We start from the raw sequence: 18,871 nt of genomic DNA on the forward strand, positions 1-18,871 counted from the left end.
GTGCTAAGGTCAGGAGTTGACAGGTGAGCAAACATGCAACCTTCTGTTTCCTGCCTCTGTGGATGCTTATTGTAGACACATGCAACACAACAGATGATGCACGGCCCGTGAAAGGTTCATTACAAATGCCTTTTATGGAGGATTGTCGTTTGTGCTGTAGATATTTAATCACTTTGCATCGTGTTGCTCTGTAAAGAAAAGCTGCTATCAAGGCATCACAAGGGGAGCAGATAGGGGGGTAAAGACAGACGAGACAAGAGGCAAGTCAAAGGAAGTCTCTCTTTTGGACTTTTTCTTTCTTTTTCTCTTTGTGTGCTGATACAGAAATAGCTCTGCCATCCCTCTACTCCTCGGCCTGCGAACCATGTGTTGTGTAGAGGAGTTTGGCATGAGCCTCTGTACACTGGTCAGTACTTTCCACAGGGACTTAGAGGAGCCTTAGCAGAGCTTCCTTTGCCGCGGCTGGGCGATGTGTTAAAAGCTACTGTGCCTGATGATGCCAATCGCTTTCAATGGCAAAATGCAGTATCATTGCTCCATGGGATGCTTTACCAATGTGACTTTTATTTCATGAGTATTGAATTAACCTATGCTCTCTCTCTCTCCCTCTCCCTCTCTCCCCTATGTCCTTTCCTCCAGGGCCCTCTCCATGGATATAGATACAGACTATGAGCGGCCCAATGTGGAAACCATTAAATGTGTGGTGGTAGGGGATAATGCAGTGGGCAAGACCAGGCTAATCTGTGCCCGGGCCTGCAATGCCACCCTCACACAGTATCAGCTGCTTGCCACCCACGTGCCAACCGTCTGGGCCATCGACCAGTATCGTGTATGCCAGGAGGTGGGCACGCACACACACACACACACACACACACACACACACACACACACACCTTGGAAAGTGCCACACATAGACAAACATGGGTTCATTTTTGGACATGCCGGTACTCAGGCTAATTATTATTGTGCATTGGTAACACAGTTTAAAAAAAAAAATCCCTCACTTTTCAGGCTTATGAAACACAAATGAATTAATAACATGTTGACCGTGCATTTTGACGCTGTGAACTCTATTTCTCCCCCTCAGGCTTAGCAATTATATAATCCATCCTTCACAATGATGTAAAGACCTTTTGACCGGATATGCGTCTGTGTTGCAGGTGTTAGAGAGATCACGTGACGTTGTGGATGAGGTCAGTGTGTCCCTGAGGCTATGGGACACATTCGGAGATCATCACAAAGACAGACGATTTGCCTACGGCAGGTGAGCGCATTCATTCACAGAGACAGGCCCACGCACACACACACACACACACACACACGCTAGCACGCACACATGCACACACACAAATGGTTACAGACGAACTAGTAGCAAGAGCCTAGTTGCTGGCCCAATAACACAATTGCTGGCTGAAACAAGGTTAACTACCTTGCAACATGTTCCCATTTCCACAATTGGTGCTACCAAGAGATTGCTTTGTCTTGGCTGTGGAAATTGTAAGGCCTTGACACAATTGTGTGACCAAATTCATCGTTCAGGAGAATGTCACTTACAATGGCGGTGTTACTTATCGCTCACACCAACATACACATGCTCACATAACGTTTACTTACCCAAAAGTTGTGTAATCCAGTCGCCACACTTTAAAGTGGAACTCTGCACTCAAGCTGTTACATCCTTCCTCCACCAGATGATTGGATCATCGCACTATTCTCTTAATCCCCCATCCCTCTATCAAAGCTGCTTCATTGGCATGAAATGCAAAAGCAGAATCAATACCAATTCAAATGACCTTAATGGTTACAGCACAGGAATTGAAGATGCATTTCCTACATCATTAAATGAGTACTGTATAGAGAGAATACATTATAACACCACATATGTACTCTTATAAACACACTAATTTGGTGTTTAATGTTTGTGTTTTGTGACACAATGTTGAGACAGTTGTTGTCACTCTCCAATTTAGTCTATGTTAGGTCTAAATTGAACTTTTATTACATGCGTCTTTCTCTTCATCCATCTATGAATCTATCCAGCTATTCTATGCATGCCATTTATACAGTATATTAATCATTAGCCATAACCATGCACTAAGACTTCACACACATCCACAGCCAGATCACTGTATAAACTCTCATCTCAAGGGCGGATGGAAGCGCTTTGCGTCACCCGTGTCAATGAGTGCATTTCTGGGTTACGTGTGGTTCAGTTTGTGGCTCAGATTTCCTCCTCCCCTCTGTTGCTTTCTCTCGCTCTCTGTGTGTCTCTTACACGGGCATCTGCCTCTGTTTGTGTATGCGTTTGTGTGTGTTTGTGTGTATGTGTGTGTGTGTGTGTGTGTGCACGCACGTATGTCCACATGTCATGTCTGCTTTGTCAGCCTGCTGTCAGCTGATAAAGACACAGTGCCGGCTCAGCTGTTTTCCGCCTGCCTGCATCCCTGGCGTTTGCAGCCCCTGCTCCAGGCATCAACCTCTTCTCCTTCTCCTCCCTTCTGCTCCTCTTTTAACCTCTGTTCCCATCTCTCCTACTCCCCTGCTCTCCCCTATCTCCCTCATTCCTCACTCAACTGCCATCTGTAAACCTTGGCACTTTTCCGCCTTCTCTACTCCTACTTTCACTTTCCCTTTTGTTGATATCAAAACTCAAAACATCACATTGTCAGACAATACCCAGACTGTCACATGCTTTTGTTTAGGAGGAGAGGAACATTCTGGTTGGGAAAACAATCCCAGCCTGAAAAAATAGGCTAAGCCAAACTTAACCTAAGCCAACCTCCAATATCATTTTTCTTCAGCAGAAATCAGCAGGAATTCATTTAAAAATAAGCAATGTCATATTGCACTTGCATGCATTGTTCTGGTAAGCAGTGCCAATAGCAGGCAATTGGCTATTGTACTGATGTGACAGACTTAATGACTGATGATGAAGGGTGTCATGCCAGGCTGTGTGATTGCAGGGGGATACATATGCCGGCATGAGACCCATTCATTTCTTTATTGCAACAGAGATATGGGATTATTTGGGAACTCTCTGCTGTGATTGTGCGCCTTTTGAGTGTTTGCGTGTGTGTGTGTGTGTGTGTGTGTGTGTGTGTGTGTGTGTGTGTGTGTGTGTGTGTGTGTGTGTGTGTGTGTGTGTTGTATGTGTGTTTGTCTCCTCTTACATAATCTGGAAACTGATGACCTTTGTCATTTGTATCCACCACACACACAGAGAGCACCAATCAACCAATCGCTGGTGGAGCAATGTATAAATGCAGGTGGAAGATTATTTGTCATAGCACTTTGGATTTGTTTTGACTCATTATTTTACTCACAGGAGTTCTCCTTTTGCATAACTCTTCCCTTGCACAAGTGTCCCATTGTGAACAGAACAGGGGCTTATACGTGATAACTATAAGTTGGGTTGACCTGCATGTTGAAAGTGGAAATAGCTCAGCAGAAAAAGGCAACAATCCTAATAAAATATTCTGATACCCATTGTAAATGTTTGCATTTACTGTCACATGTTTAAACAAGTGCTATGGAACGACAGGAGCCTTTTTAACGCTGTTTCCTGTTAGGCCCAGGTGGTACAAAATGCTTTTTCCTTTAACCATGGAAGCAAAGGCACGTAGGCATAACATGACCTCAAACAGACTAAGCCATGGTAATGATCCTCTGACAAAGTGCTAATGGGAATTCCTGTGTGTGTGTGTGTGTGTGTGTGTGTGTGTGTGTGTGTGTGTGTGTGTGTGTGTGTGTGTGTGTGTGTGTGTGAGCTGCGATGTAATGGGTTGGTACTGTAAAATATGTCCTTGGGAGTAGGAGCTTTTCAGAGATTACATTAGTGAAAGTAAATATGGACTATGGAACATGGAATGTCTACACCGTAAAAAATGTCCATTGTACAAAGTAATTTGGTTTAGTGCTTCATACGTGATTCAACTTGTGACTCAGATCCATGTTTGTACATTTTTGGTAAGAATGTCAAACACACGGAACAATTGTTATCTATTTTGATGCAGGGGAAATTGACGCTCTCTTTTTTTTTTTCTCGATTTGCATAAAGTACAGTAAAGCCAGACTTTAGGTTGAATACTTAATACAATTGGTAGATTGATTTTGAAGCCTTTGTTTTCTCATTACTGAGGTCATGTTCACTGTAAAACAGGTGTTGTGCCCAAGGGAAATAAGAGAAGTGTTTAAGTGGTGTGTAATGCTGCTTCTCTTGATTTCAGGGTTCTCTTGATTTTAGTTGCTCCCATCTAATGGTAAATTATATATGCCTTTACAAACATCAATAACAGGAACATCTATGTCCTTGTCCGCAGGCTATAAAATGAGTGTTATTGTAGCACACAAGTTACATAAGTGATGCTAGTGCAAAATAGACCTGGTCATGAGCTGCTGGGGTCAAAAGCCATGTTTTTGTTGTGTTGATAGAAGAAGTAGATCAGTTAATAGTTGTAGAATATTGCACTGTCATCACTGTTCTGATACTAAATGATCCATCTCGCTGACACACACCGCCTGTTTTTTCATCGCCTAGAAATAGACACGCATGCTCAAACGTGCCACAGAAAAAAAAACAGTTCCAGAGAACAGCTGTAAGGGCCGCCGCCTGCACGCTCAAACACTTCGGTGGACAAATGAATATGTGTGTGTGTATCCTGATCTATTCTGAGGCTTTTCATTCGTGGTCAATGTAGCCATGCAGGGCTTAGGGTGATTTACGTAAGAGAGATACAGAGAGGCACTGACTCTCTCTCTCTCTCTCTCTCTCTCTCTCTCTCTCACTCACTCTCACACACACACACTCACCGGCTCACACATACACATACACACACACACACACACACACACACACACATACACACACACATACGGGTCTCGTGACCCCATCTTTCTCGATGGCACTGCCACCGACTATGCTCCCACAACACCTCGCAAAAGCTGCACAAGCATCTTCCATGTATACATCACACATGGTCTAACGTAATCTGACAAGTTGCTCAGTGACTCAGTACTGACCCCTATTCCGTTTCTCTCTTTTTCGTGTCTGTCTCACTCCATCAATGACTGCATGTCTTCTCTCTGCTGGCATCTCCTTGCTTGTGACACAACTGTTCAGCTCTCCTATTTTTTTTCCTATCTGGTCTGTGTTCTCTGTGTTATGTTGTGAAGTACGTGACATGAAGACTCTCCTCTCCCCTCTTCTCCTCGTATAGGTCTGACGTAGTGGTGCTTTGCTTCTCTCTGGCAAATCCCAATTCCCTGCGCCATGTACGCACCATGTGGTTCCCGGAGATCAAGCACTTTTGTCCCCGGACACCCATCATTCTGGTTGGCTGCCAGCTGGATCTGCGCTATGCCGACCTGGATGCGGTTAACCGTGCGCGACGACCCTTAGCCAAGTGAGAAGCCTTCTTTATCAGGCATTAACAGCCAAATATCAAATAGAACATGCAGCTTTTCAGTGAGGGTTGCATATGGGGTTTGCTCCAGTTAATCAATGATCGGTAATGTTATGGTAACCCAAATTGCTGTAAATAAGACATTGCCAACCGTTCTACTTATCATTTAATGATCTTGTGAACAAAAAAGGAAACACCTATAAGGTGTCGACTGTGATTTCGTTTTCTGGTTGATATGAATTTGATTAATAATCTGTAATCTCAATTTTTTCATTAAATAAATTAAGTATAGTGATGAGGACCTAACAGTGTTGCTTTGTGTAACATTGTGGTATCGTTGAGACACTCAACTTCCTATACCTCCTTTTTTCTTTTACTTTAGTCTTTATCATCATCATCTCCTCCTGTCCCACAGACCCATCAAACCCACAGATATCCTTCCTCCCGAGAGAGGACATGAGGTGGCCAAGGAGCTGGGGATCCCTTACTTTGAGACCAGCATTGTCGCCCAGTTCGGAGTCAAAGATGTGTTTGACAACGCCATCCGAGCTGCCCTCATCTCCCGTCGACACCTGCAGTTCTGGAAGTCCCACCTTAAGAGAGTCCAGAGGCCCCTCCTCCAGGCTCCTTTCCTGCCCCCTCGCCCGCCCCGCCCCATCGTGGGCATCCCAGACCCCCCATGCGCTGACGGCCAGGGCCCCGACTCCCTCTTCTGCCAGCCGCTGTGTTCGGACGTCCTTTTCCTCTTGCAGGGCGGTGCCACGCGCGTCTTTGCACACAAGGTCTACCTGGCCACGTCCTGCTCCAAGTTCTACGACCTCTTCACCCTGGACCTGGGTGGATCGGGGATGTGGCCAAAGGGCCCAGAGGAACAGGAGAGCAAGGAAAGCTTTGAGACAGGGGAGGAGGACGAGCAGAGCAGGAGAGGAGCCAAGGAGCAAGCCGGCCGCACCAAGAGCTTAGACATCGATAAAGACGGGGCCGACGGAGGAGTGCGGGGCCTGAATCGACCCCAGTTGCTCCAGCGCGGCTCTTTGAGGACTTCCCAGAGCGATAATGCGCTCCCTTCTAGAGCTCTGTACTCCCTGGGAGCGCTAGGGACCGGCAGAGCACTTTCCAGCTGGGGAAGGGGGTTCCTAAGTGTGTGCCTGGAGCATGTCGATGATCCCGTTAATGGACGACCACGACTCATGACTGTTGTGGCCATGGATGCGCTCATACAGGAAGAACCATTCAAGGTGATTGACTTGGAACAATACATTTATACATTGTAGGGTGAAATAACATAAATCAGATTATTTTAAATGTACCTAGTGAAATGTCAACTATGTAACTTTGGGTGTGTCGGAGAAGTGAACATCTTTCAAAGTACATTCTCGTAACTGAATAAACAAACTATCGTCGCAGTAAAATTGGATCCCTGGAGCTACCCGAAAAGTTACTTTTTTTAAAGCAGCAGGGCCCACAGTTGTGTGCCGTATTCTAGTCTTATGTTTGGTTCCAGGTGCCCTCAAAATGATTTAGTGACGTATAATGATATAATTATTCCGTACGAAGAATTGCATTTAGAGTAAATGTGTTTTGTAAACTAACTGCAGGCTCTGCAAATGTAAATAAACCTTCCCCTCTTCTGAAACTACACAGTGCACCTTTAATCATCATAGTCTCTTTTTCATAGCTGTTCCAAAGCTGTTGTGTTTGACTAATCAGTTTGCTGTGGTTTTCAGGCTGTGCTTGAGTACCTGTACACAGGCAGTCTTGACGAGGGCCGAGGGGATCTGATGCAGGTGGCCACCATTGCGGAGCTACTGGAGGTGTTTGACCTGCGCATGATGGTGGCCAATGTCCTCAACAGAGAGAGCTTCATGAACCAGGAAATCACCAAGGCCTTCCATGTTCGCCGGGCCAACCGCATCAAGGAGTGTCTCAATAAAGGGACCTTTGCTGGTAAAACCACTGTGCAAACCATTCAGTGCCCCTCAATTCCCTTCAATGGCATTGGTGTCATTGTAGACATTTCCCTTAAATGCCATCTGTAGGTGTTTGTAAGTGTGTGCATGTGTGTGTGTGGGGGCTTAGGTTTATGTGTGTGAGAGTGTGGGAGTAGTATATTGTCGATGCAGTAAAGTTGATGACAAGAAAATATGTTGCTAATGTCTAGCATACTCTCTCAGTCTCTGGAAATGTACACAGTGTGTGCATTTCGTGATCATATTTACCTTTGTATATTTTCTATAAAATATGCATTTTGTATGTTGTGTTTTTTTTCCTGTTTTCTGAATTCCTGGTTATGTCATCAAGTGATTTGATGACCGTGGTTTCAGTCTGCCCTCTTGTGTTGTGTTTACTCTTGTGTGCTTCCCGTGTCTTGTGTTTGTTTGGTGTTGTCTGTCCCCTGCAGCTCTGATATGTGCATGTTACCAAGTCATTCGCAGCCACTGCCAGACATCAGCTGTCTCTGAACAGAGCTTGTCTCACATTCACTTCCTTCTATACTTGCTCTTATGTCTGTATGATTATTTCAATGGCAATCTTTATTTAAAAATGCTTACTCTATTAAATAATGAAGCTATTGGGACGGTTGCATTAACACATCTTCCTTTTCCTCTTTATTATTCAAGGATTAAATTAAAGATACATGAAATCCTTTGATCCGAGATGTGTCCCATTACAATCTCATTACACCAGCATAGTTGCTGAGTTCCCTATCTACACTTGTTCTCCGGAAGTCCAGTGTCCACACAGGGTATACTCTATGACCTTCTCCCCTGCGTCTGCTCTCCTTCCCTTACTCTGTGTCAAAAGCTCTTCTGTCCTTCCTGTCAATTTATCTCTCTGTCTGTCTACCTGTGTCTATGTCTATGTGTGTGTCTGTCTTGCCTTCTGTCTGCCTGTATGTGTGTGTGTGTGTTTGTGTGTGTGTGTGTGTGTGTATGTGTCTAGACGTCTGCCTTGTCTGTCTTTCCCCCTCTGTAGCTTGGGCTTCTATGGCACTCCACGAGATGAATGCTCTTTTCCCACCCCGGTTTTAGATGTGGTGTTCAGACTGGATGACGGCTGCCTCCCGGCTCACAAGCCCCTGCTCATCTCCAGCTGCAACTGGATGGCTGCCATGTTCCGCGGCTCTTTCATGGAAAGCTACATTGAAGAGGTGAGTTTGTCAACCTAGTAATCACACTCATGTGCTTAGCATGTATCAACAAAAGCAGTGGTATCCGATTAAATAAGCAATACATCTGGTATCTCTCTTACCAGATGTAGCTATTTTAGTGTAGCACACATGCATCACACACACACACACACACACGCACGCACGCACGCACGCACGCACGCACACACACACACACACACACACACACACACACACACCTCAGTTCTTAAAGTAGGCCAAAAAAAGAAGGCTGACCACATAACATTGCCGTCCTCTGGAGGCAGGGCTTGTGCACCCGGATCTGACCTAACTAGAGAGGAAGTTCATGTCTCTGGCTATCTTTAAGTCCATGCTCCCCGGACTGTGTTGCAGAACCAGATCCCCTGGGGTATGGTTACTGTCAAGGCCAGCGGGGTTTGGGTTACATAGATGCAGGCCCTCGGAAGGACTAAACGAAGTAGAACTTTGAAATGAACACCGAGAGACAGAAAAGGACGAAAAGTGTTGTATATTGAGTTTGGTTGTAAAGCTCTAAAGTTATAGAAGTCATGCTAGAAGAACATGAATGTAGGAACTGGGAAAGAAAAGTATTTTGTTTTTGTGTGTGTTTCTACTAGGAAAGACTGGGATTTTTATTCCAGAACACACCATGTGAGTAGGTGTGAATACGGCCTTTGCAGCTATTGTGGACGCTGGTGAAAACAGGACATCAGCCTCACTGAGGGGGCACAGTGTTTGCTTTTGGTGGGCTGCCGGTGTCTATGGTTACTCTGAACGGTTCATGTTGGTGACTATTGTAGCATTGTTTATGGCGTGAATCTGGCACAGCATAGGAGGCAGGTGCCCTAGAGACAAAGACTCAAAGACTGAACTCACAATGCAGCTGTCAGCATTTATGTTTATAAGCAATAGTCTATTCATGCTTGTATGTAAATGTATGTGCACTTTTTTTGTTGTTGCTGAAAAGCTTAGCAGTGTTAGTTATTGAATTACATTAAATTTGTTACAAGCTGCCGTTACTGTATTGTCTGATGGCTTTGAAAGTTAGTTATTTCCTCGTTGGTAGGAGTTAATGTTAATGGACAGGTTGCATTTGTAGAATAGCAATTCCATTGTGAGACTATAATATATCTTATTTGCCTTGAGGCCCACATCTTCCCAGATAATTGGTCATTTCAGAAGCAGTGTCCGTGAACAGAAATTCTTGCTAAAACTGATCTCTCACCAGAAGCAGAGCTTTTAGGGAAAGGTACAATAACACAGTTGGGTTAACTTGAACAGCACATGGTTTGGTACTATTCAGTTACATTAAAATACAGTCATTACTGGGGTATTTTTAAAAGATGCTGATGTTGGATCTGGTAAAACAGATCAGCGTTGACAAGTCTAGACTTTAATTTGAACACGTTGCAGCTGAACATGTGTTTCACACTGGTCCAATTTTAGATTCAACTCCAGCACCTATGAATGTCAACACACTTCTTCCCAGTTTAACTCATTCATCAGTGAGTATTCTCATGGCTATTCAAAGTCAACAGAAATGTTGATTTCCACACCAAAATAATCACATTTAACTGAATGATTTCTGCTCATTTGGGTAGCTGTTCTACATAAACCATGATAAATAAAACAGGTTAATGGGTTATTCATATGATGTTTCATCATGTTACCATATTACAACTGTTCTCTTTGGGAGGATATACATCCATCATATGAATATTCATGTCAGAAGCTGTATCTGTTACTGTGAGAGTAGCATGTGGTCAGCCATCACTGTTCTATTCTCACACACGTCACACACTTCCTTCTCAGTATTTTTAGACGCAGAATTCAATTTAGTCATGGCAGCACTTTTCCTTCTCCTTTTTACCATTCAATTCAGTCATGTTTTTTTTTACTTTGAACCATAGCTTGTATGGGTTTGCAAATCAAATTAAAATGTGCACCAACAGATTGTGTGGGGGAAAAGAACACCTGTCATTACAGCTGGTCTTATCCATAAATGTCCTGTCACTGTGAACGTGTCCACTCGGTAACACTTCCTGGACACAGCTGGAGCTTTAATCTCTAGAGACCACCCATGTCTTGCTGTTTTGACTTGTTACTCATAACGAGAGGTTGCGCCTGGCTGACATTCTCCTAATTGGTTTATGTGAGTGGAGGTTGAAGAAGGCCTCAGTGGGTACACTCAGAGAACTCCTGGAGGGGTCAGGTCATCACTGTCATCACCAGCTACCTTCCTTCCGTCCCTACTGGGCTTAGATCGCATTATCTCCTGCTGGACTGCCGTTGGTCTGACTAACAGTAATTAGGCCCATAAAAGGATCCTTTTCATGTGTGTATGCATGTATTAATTTAACTACCCAAAGTGAAAGGTTTGTCTGCACTGAGAAGCAGCATGACCGCTTCCTTTGGTGTAGCCCAAGTCTAACTGATGGTATGGCGACATCTAGAGGTCATTGCAAGTTATTCTGTTTTAATTGTAATTTGGCCCCACTATAAAACACGTCGCCCTAATGGTTCATATGTTGTTTTACCCTAATGTTGAACATGTTAAACTGTGCACGACTGGACTGGTCTGATTGACTCTTATGTAAAAAGGTGCTGAATCTACATGTAGCTCTAATGCACATTCAGGTTTTTGCTTGCATCTCACTGTGCTCATCATAGCAGGGGTCCCCCGTGTGTGCTTAGGAATCTTTAGCATAAGCCACATTGCTCGGATCACTAGCCCACATACGGTGCTTTCATCGGAGCCTATAGATCGAAGAGAATGTGGCCCGAACAGCATTTCCTCTGCCCTTTACCTTCAAATACTACCTCCACTGCTTTCATTGATCTCACTCACTCTCTTTTTTTAAGGACATCACCCATTTCTAGCCATTACCCTTACTATAGTATATAAGTACTGGCCAACATGATATTTAGTAGCATTACACAATTGTGCAAGTGCAGGGGAAGATGCACAAATGCAATGTTTATGTAAATAATCGTATATACTCACAAGTCAATCATTTCTGCCTTTCCCAGGTGCCCATTCCTAACACCGGTACAGCCTGCATGCGCGGGGTGTTGGAGTTCCTGTACTGCGGCCTGCTGACGCCCTCTCCTGGTCTGGAGCCCATGGAACTCATTGTTCTGGCCAACCGTCTCTGTCTGCCACGCCTTGTCGCACTCACAGGTAAGGGCTGACTCTTTCCAAGTGGTCTATTCCTAACGTTATGTGGAAATGAGCACACATAATGTATAGCTGGGAGATAAACACGCAAGACCATGTCAGTGTCATATATTAACATACATATTGACATTTTGGGCATCTTCAGAGCAGCATGCTGTGGATGAGCTTCTCCAGTTGGCGGTGAAAGGAGGGGACATTGATGGACAGGTGTTGAGTTACCTCGAGCTGGCACAGGTCTGTCCTTGAATAAATTGTCCCTGTCCCTAAAATAACTACTTATTCATAATTTAATAAATATTTATTTTAAAATTATTTTTTTCTTCTTCTACATGATTAATTGTTATCAACCAAAGATTCTCTTGATGCAATCTTAAATCTTACTTCTCATTTCTCCTCTGTTTTCCCCTTTGCAGTTCCACAATGCCAAGCAGCTATCAGCTTGGTGTCTCCATCACATCTGCACTAATTATAATAGCATCTGCCGCAAGTTCCCCAAAGACATGAAGGTCATGTCTCCAGGTACAGGCTACCCCCACCTCTCTTTTTTCAAATGGTGCTTGAAATAATGAAATAAAACAGTTTGAAATAAAACATATTCCTCTGTCTTTCTCTGTAGACAACCAGAAGCACTTCGAGAAGCAGCGCTGGCCTCCTGTGTGGTTCTTGAAGGAGGAGGACCGCTATCTGCGCTCTCGGAAGGAGCGAGAGCGCGAGGAGGAGATCTTGCGCAAGCAGCACACCAAACGAGGCTGGTGTTTCTGGAGACACCCGTCCTCCTCTCCACACGTCTCCTAAAGGCTCTCCTCCACTTCCTTCTTTATCCTGACCTGGTCCACTCTCCCAGGATAGTTACCCCCCCCCCCCCCCCCATTGTAACACATATAGAGAAGGTTGGCTTTGTACCCTCCAACAGTGGAGAAATTATTCTCAGTGCTACTATGCCTGAATGCTAGGCATCATGTTTTGGGGGAATGTATGTGCCTCTTTAAATTGTGGGTGACTTCATGAGTGCATTTTGGGTATGTTCGTGTGACTTAAGTGTAGAGTTAACTGAAGTGTATGTGCATGGATGTGTGAGTGTATGCTTGCGGTTATTATGATTGAGTGATGCTTCCGAGTTGAGTGCTTCCCAGACTCACCTGATCTGCAAGGGAGCCCCTTGTCCCCTCCACAAGAGCTCTTTCCCTGCGCCAGCACTTACAGAGTCCCAGCCTTTGAGTGGTTGGACTGGGAGCAAGGGCTCTGTATCTCTCTCAGTGTCCATCCTTCACATTGACCTTAACGACTATTACACATTGACCACCACAGCTCCTCTCGCGCAGGGGGGAGGGGGGGGCTTACCTCTGCCTTCACTTCTACGCAGACTGTTAGCTTCCACACACAGACCCGTGCAAAAGCTCCCCTAAAAGACCCCTCTAAAAACCAGCACTGGACACTTACAATGTAATTATTATTATTATTTTGATATTATTTTACCTTTTTATACATATATATATTTCTTTGCCTTCTTGGACATTCTTCAGGGTTTAATGGCGCACACTACTCCCAGGAAGTGGTGAGGACTTGATTGCCATTGCAACTGCAAAAGATGGGACTGTTATTGTAAGAGCCCAGGTTTGAGAATAAGGGCAACCTTAAACAATATAAGCAAGTAAGGATTCTCCATCGAGAGGCTTGATCACAGCTATCAGCCTCCAGTCTAGTACTGATGACATGGTCCTTCTCATCCATCCCGGCACCTTGGTCCCCCCCTCCTCCTGCACACCATTTGTGCAACAAAAAAAAAGAAGCAAAACACAAGCTCTCCTTGATGACTTGGATTCACCAAACTGCACTTCGGAAACATTCAAAGTGACCACTCAATAGCAAACGACAGTGGGTTAAGAAGGGTTTGCCTTACTTGACCATTTCTGCCATGGAGGAACGATGGATATACAGTATTACACAAATGCGCTGGTAACGTCCATGACCACTAGGTTGCATTGAAGCACCTCAGCCAGCCTGCCTTTACACCCCTACACCACTAGGGGCAGCACTGCTCAGGGGCCCGGCACTAACCATCACACTTGCAGTAACAGGAGTCTGTATGTCTGTGTGATGTGTTCACTTCAGTGTTAGTTATGAAGATCATCAGAATAACTTCAACCCTTTGCAAAGCGTCAGCAGAAAGCTAAAGCACACAAACACACACACAGTGTCATTAGTGCATTAAAAACTTGACCATTGTTTTCCACTAATACCGAATACCAAAGCTGTGATTCTTTTAATCTCTTTCTTCCCTTATTTCCCCTCAATTATTGTTTTCCTGCTTCCTTTAGTAGCGAAGAATATGAAAGAAGAGAAAGGGGATTGTAGGAGGAGGCAGGACATTATATTGATCTAATCCCTCCTTGCGGTGGTGTATTTAGGTCCGTGGTGTCAGGAAAAAAGTATTACTGGTGGAGATGCCTTCCATTCCTCTTGCTGGAATCGTAAAAATGGTGCTTAAGACACAATAAGACAGTGTCCACATGAACACACAAACACACATGTGATTTTATGTTCACGTTCTATGTGTCTGTCTATTTGTTAAGTGTTTACCTGTGATGAAAGTGCAGAAATGCACTGATGGTATTCAAAATTGAACCCATGAGCATTTTTAAACCTTTATTTTTCTCTTCCATTATGCTAACAGTCTGTACAAAGTCATAATAGGTCATTTCTTTTTTAGATTATTATTATTTTTGACATAACAGTGGTTACAATGTTCTGATGTCTTTTTGCTGCTTTTTTTTTCTATTCCAAAAACAGTGTGCTCTGTATTGCTTCCTCATTAACCAGGAAAACGATATTACTTTAGAATTGAATTTGCAGCCGTTAAGTGTTGTCTCTAACAACAAACAGCTTGATTTATTGCTGCGTATATGAGAGCAAATCTGATTTTGTTGATGAGGGGTGCTAATTTCTTGGGGCTTTAGGAACGGAATGTGAAAATGAAAATATTGTGGTGATGGGTTTCTATTAGCACGTCGTTCTATTTGTGGGTTTGCACCTCTCTGCTTTACCCAGGCGACTGCAGGAGATGGAGAGATTGTGTGAGACATGTGGTGTGTTCCGCTGTTGTTCCATAAGAAACGTGTTAAAGTCGCTGTCAGCCACCGAAATAGCATTCTGGAAAGGATCTCACGAGACCCAAGTGAGAATTGAACTGATTCCTCTCTGAAAAAAAGAGTGAAAGTGAACAAGTCTAAGACAGCATTATTACATGCAACCTACATCGTTTTGGAAAGACTCCACGGATATTTCAACTCATCCCAGTGCAGGGCTTTGGGATTTTATAAATGAGACTTTAAAGAGGTGAAAGTTTTGGGGGACAGTTTTTTGATGGACTTCCATGGCCTCATTTAAGTTCCCAATAGGACGGATGGCTAGTAGATTTGTCTTAGTAATGGCTGGTTTGACCCATTAAGCCTCTTCTCTTGCTCCATGTGCCTTATAGTTGGACAAAAGTAAAAAAAAAAAAAAATAGATTCTAGCAACATTTTTTTTCAAGCCTGCAGACAGGTTCCGCAGCAGATTGACATGGTAGATTCAGTAGACAATGGCCGTGATAGTGTTATAATTGTAAAATGGATTATGGTGTTGCTTTGTACTTGAGGGGATTTTAGAGCCAACTCGACTCCATGCCCGTGGGGAATCTTTTAGGCCTACTGCTCCTTTGTATGCAGACAGACCGCCTTGAATTAAACTCTCCATAAAGTGTAGTAGTGTAGGCAGGTCTAATCATATGGCCTTGCATTAGTTTGTTTTATAGATTGGTAATTATTTGGATATAATAGGTCTCACAACGGGGTTAGAGATCTCCACTGACAAGGTGATTGAGAGGCAGTGACAAAATGACTCACAGGTTGATTCCTGTGACTTTAAAACCACTCACTTTGAGAAAGCAAAGCTTTTAAAGAGCACTGGCTGGCCTATGTGCTGGGGAGTGTGGTTAATTTGCATGGTGGCCTCACAATGTCATTATATTAGCACTTAGTATTGGAATGCACTTTATTTTTTTCTTTTCTTTTGTTGTCTATGACTATACCTTCCTGTGCTTAGCATGAATTGTTCCTTATGTGATGTTTTTAAACTTGATGATTGTAGCACGATATTTCCCACTTAAGTCTTTTGCAAATTTCCCAACAACTTGCTCAGTGAGGAGCTGAGTAACTTGTCAAGCCTGTTGTTTAAGGTTAGTTGGCACTGAACCCCTCAGTCGCTCTCTTTTTTTTTGCTATGGGGCTTTGTGTACAACTCAGTTTTACTGAATTAGCTCAGCACAGCCTAAGGTAGCATCACTAAATATACACATTGAAATAATATGCTAGAACCTTCTACAGACATTTGCTTTGGAAAACCAAAGCAGATAATCTGTGGCTGCTGTGCATTGATACAGCTGTCCCTTTTGTGCGGTTACGGTAGTTAATACAAACAATCAAGCATATTCTAGTGTTTTTAAGATATCGAGTATCGGGCATACAACTGAGAAGCATAAAAAGCTACTTTCTACTGAAATCAATTATGGTAATGAAAATTGTATTTTGTGTTCTAAGTGGCTGCAAGCCAAGTGCAATGTTTGAATTAAGGCTGCATGCAATGACAGAGGAGTTGGATGAAGCATGATGCATGTCTCTGGGGTAAGGCATATGCTTCTGTATATGCAGCAGAGTTTCTCAACCTTGGGTTTGGGACCCTATCTGGGGTCATTTGGTTTGCCTCTGGGGACATTTCTAAAACTTAAATAATATAATTTAAATTAAATACTGTGGGTCTAACTGTGGGTAATAATCACAATACTATTTGGATGTGTTGGACACCTCAGGTTCATGACAACTTGGATATTCTCTTTTTTATTGTGGGTGAACATTTTGGGATATGGCCCCAGAGTTATGGGCTTGAAAAGATTGAGAGCCCCTGATATATGATGTAGATGCATTTGTTAGCTTTAATCAGCTCCCTAGGATTAAGGTTCATGGTATTTTTGGGATTTTCTTGATATCATGACCTTTCCTCTCTCACCTCCACCTCATTTATTTTTAAGGAGAGTTTTTCTTCCTCTCTAGCGAGACTTGACCCACCGACCGAGAAAACACATTGTTTTGATTCTTTGGCGTCTCCTCTCCTGTGCCTTCAGTGAAAATTCACTTTTTGGCTCTGCACAGGTTTGACGGCACCACACCTGCAGCCTTCTGGACCCAAAGTAAAGTTGATTAAGCCAAGAAATACACACATGTGAGCAAAGAAAAAGAAGTAGGCAGCTTTTCTTTAATGTACAGTATCTTAGCATAGTTACTGACTACTGGGGTCATAGTCAAAACTTCCAATGATAACACATATATGAAGCTTTACACGTTTAAAATGTAATAACATCTATGCTAAAGCTACACAACACAAACGATAAAATGACCAAGAAACCCAGTAAACCAGCAGTTTTAATGTTTTTCGCACTCTTTCAGGTGCCTGCACTTTCTATTATGTAGCCTGAGAAGACTGTTTTCGATAAGTACGCTAAGGCTTTTTATTTACCAGTGTTCCTTATTCAAATTAAAATATCTTATTACTTTTCCTCTTCTCTTGGTATCTCTCTCTCTCAAATTCAACAGTATGCCCCATTGCTTCCACTATTTAGCTGCAATTTACTATGTTGTAATCATGCATAAAGTTGGTGTATTCAAAGTTGGAGAACAACATCTGTGAACCACTTGTTGGATAAAAGTTAGATATTAGCTGTGACAACTATATATATAATATGCTTTAATTAAGATAGTTGTTATCCAAAATACAGTACAGTGTTGTACATTTGATATGAGTCCCAGTTGTAATTAACCTCTCACCTTATGACTGCTCACCACACTAAGCTGGTGTATACATGGGATTGTATGCACACAGAGAGGCCTAAGTCAGGGAGCATATTGGTAGACGGACATGGTGTGATTAACTCTGGGTCTGTCATTTATAAGTAGTATTGTTGTGCATTTTTATTTCAATGGACTCATAGGAGTTTTATTAATATTGCGGCTGATGTTATTGCGTGTGCTACATCAAAAAGGCAAAACGAAAGAGCACACTACACTCATAAACTATTAAGGGCTTTCAATAAAATATACACAATCAGAATGTTTTGCTGCTGTTGCAAAAAAAAATCTATAATGTTTTGAAACTAAACATTTAAACATTTGTAATATTTTTGAACCACTGTGATTTGTACAAAATAAAAAAAACAAAAGAAGAAGATTTTTTTCCTTTTTTGTCATTCAGTATTTTGATGTTTGACATGGATTTTAATAAAACTGTTAATCTTTTGAACCGGTCTCACGTGTTTGTTATTGCGTTGAAGCATACAGCTGATGTCTCGTATTTAGATATTGTAAACACAAGAATAGCCATTCATTCAGAAAGTGTGATTTTAAACAAACACATGATTACAAAAAGACGAAAGTTGTGTAGGTGCAATAAGAACGCTACAATGGCTATTAACATTAGGTAAGGTAATTCAAGATTCAGAATTAATTTAGCTTCCTATTGAAACAGCCTACAACGTACAGATTGACAAAGATGAAAGGAAAACAATACAGTTGTAGCCACATTGTGTCTGTCTATTCCTTTTATCTTTCTCAACCCTTTGTTTCACACAATGCATGCAAACTCACACACACACACACACACACACACACACACACACACACACACACACACACACACACACACACACACTGCAAGTTTGGTGCAGCTCTGCTCTCTTGTGGAAACAAGCAGGAATGCAGCCTTACTATTTATACAGGCTATGCGTAGTATAGCAGTGTGCAGAAGAAATATATTACCATGTGGGTTTTTAGGTCTATATACAGCCAATCTCTTTATTTAGTTTTTTGATTACTAAATACATGAGGTCCATGCACTCACTCCAAATTTAAATGAGCTGGTTCCATCAACAAGGATGACCCTTGAAAAACAACACACTTTATACTCTGCCATATTACTTTGAGTTGAAGTTGATAGAACCAGTGCCTTTGTCACACAATGTCAAAAATAATTAAATATATTTTGCTGCAAGGCTACCATATTGGAATGCGTTAGATGTGTAATTGTTGAAGCACTGAGAGAAAACATTTAATT

At 42.7% G+C, this 18,871-nt stretch overlaps 1 protein-coding gene across 3 annotated transcripts in view; it reads left to right on the forward strand.

Annotated features, from left to right (window-relative positions):
- Window positions 1–17,960, forward strand: part of rhobtb4 (Rho related BTB domain containing 4) — a 46,159-nt gene extending 28,199 nt beyond the window's left edge. For all 3 annotated transcript variants that reach the window (XM_080049287.1, XM_080049286.1, XM_080049285.1), the window contains 10 exons: window positions 640–841; window positions 1,161–1,264; window positions 5,217–5,402; window positions 5,818–6,640; window positions 7,130–7,349; window positions 8,435–8,553; window positions 11,584–11,734; window positions 11,877–11,965; window positions 12,145–12,250; window positions 12,348–17,960. In XM_080049287.1, coding sequence (XP_079905413.1) covers window positions 650–841; window positions 1,161–1,264; window positions 5,217–5,402; window positions 5,818–6,640; window positions 7,130–7,349; window positions 8,435–8,553; window positions 11,584–11,734; window positions 11,877–11,965; window positions 12,145–12,250; window positions 12,348–12,526 — 2,169 coding nt within the window. In that variant the 5' untranslated portion in view covers window positions 640–649 and the 3' untranslated portion in view covers window positions 12,527–17,960. The remainder of the gene's footprint in view (window positions 1–639; window positions 842–1,160; window positions 1,265–5,216; window positions 5,403–5,817; window positions 6,641–7,129; window positions 7,350–8,434; window positions 8,554–11,583; window positions 11,735–11,876; window positions 11,966–12,144; window positions 12,251–12,347) is intronic.
- The last annotated feature ends 911 nt before the right edge of the window (window positions 17,961–18,871 follow it).

This window comes from Ammodytes marinus (assembly GCF_949987685.1).
Source record: "Ammodytes marinus genome assembly, chromosome: 2".
In the NCBI taxonomy this organism is placed as follows: domain Eukaryota; kingdom Metazoa; phylum Chordata; class Actinopteri; order Uranoscopiformes; family Ammodytidae; genus Ammodytes; species Ammodytes marinus.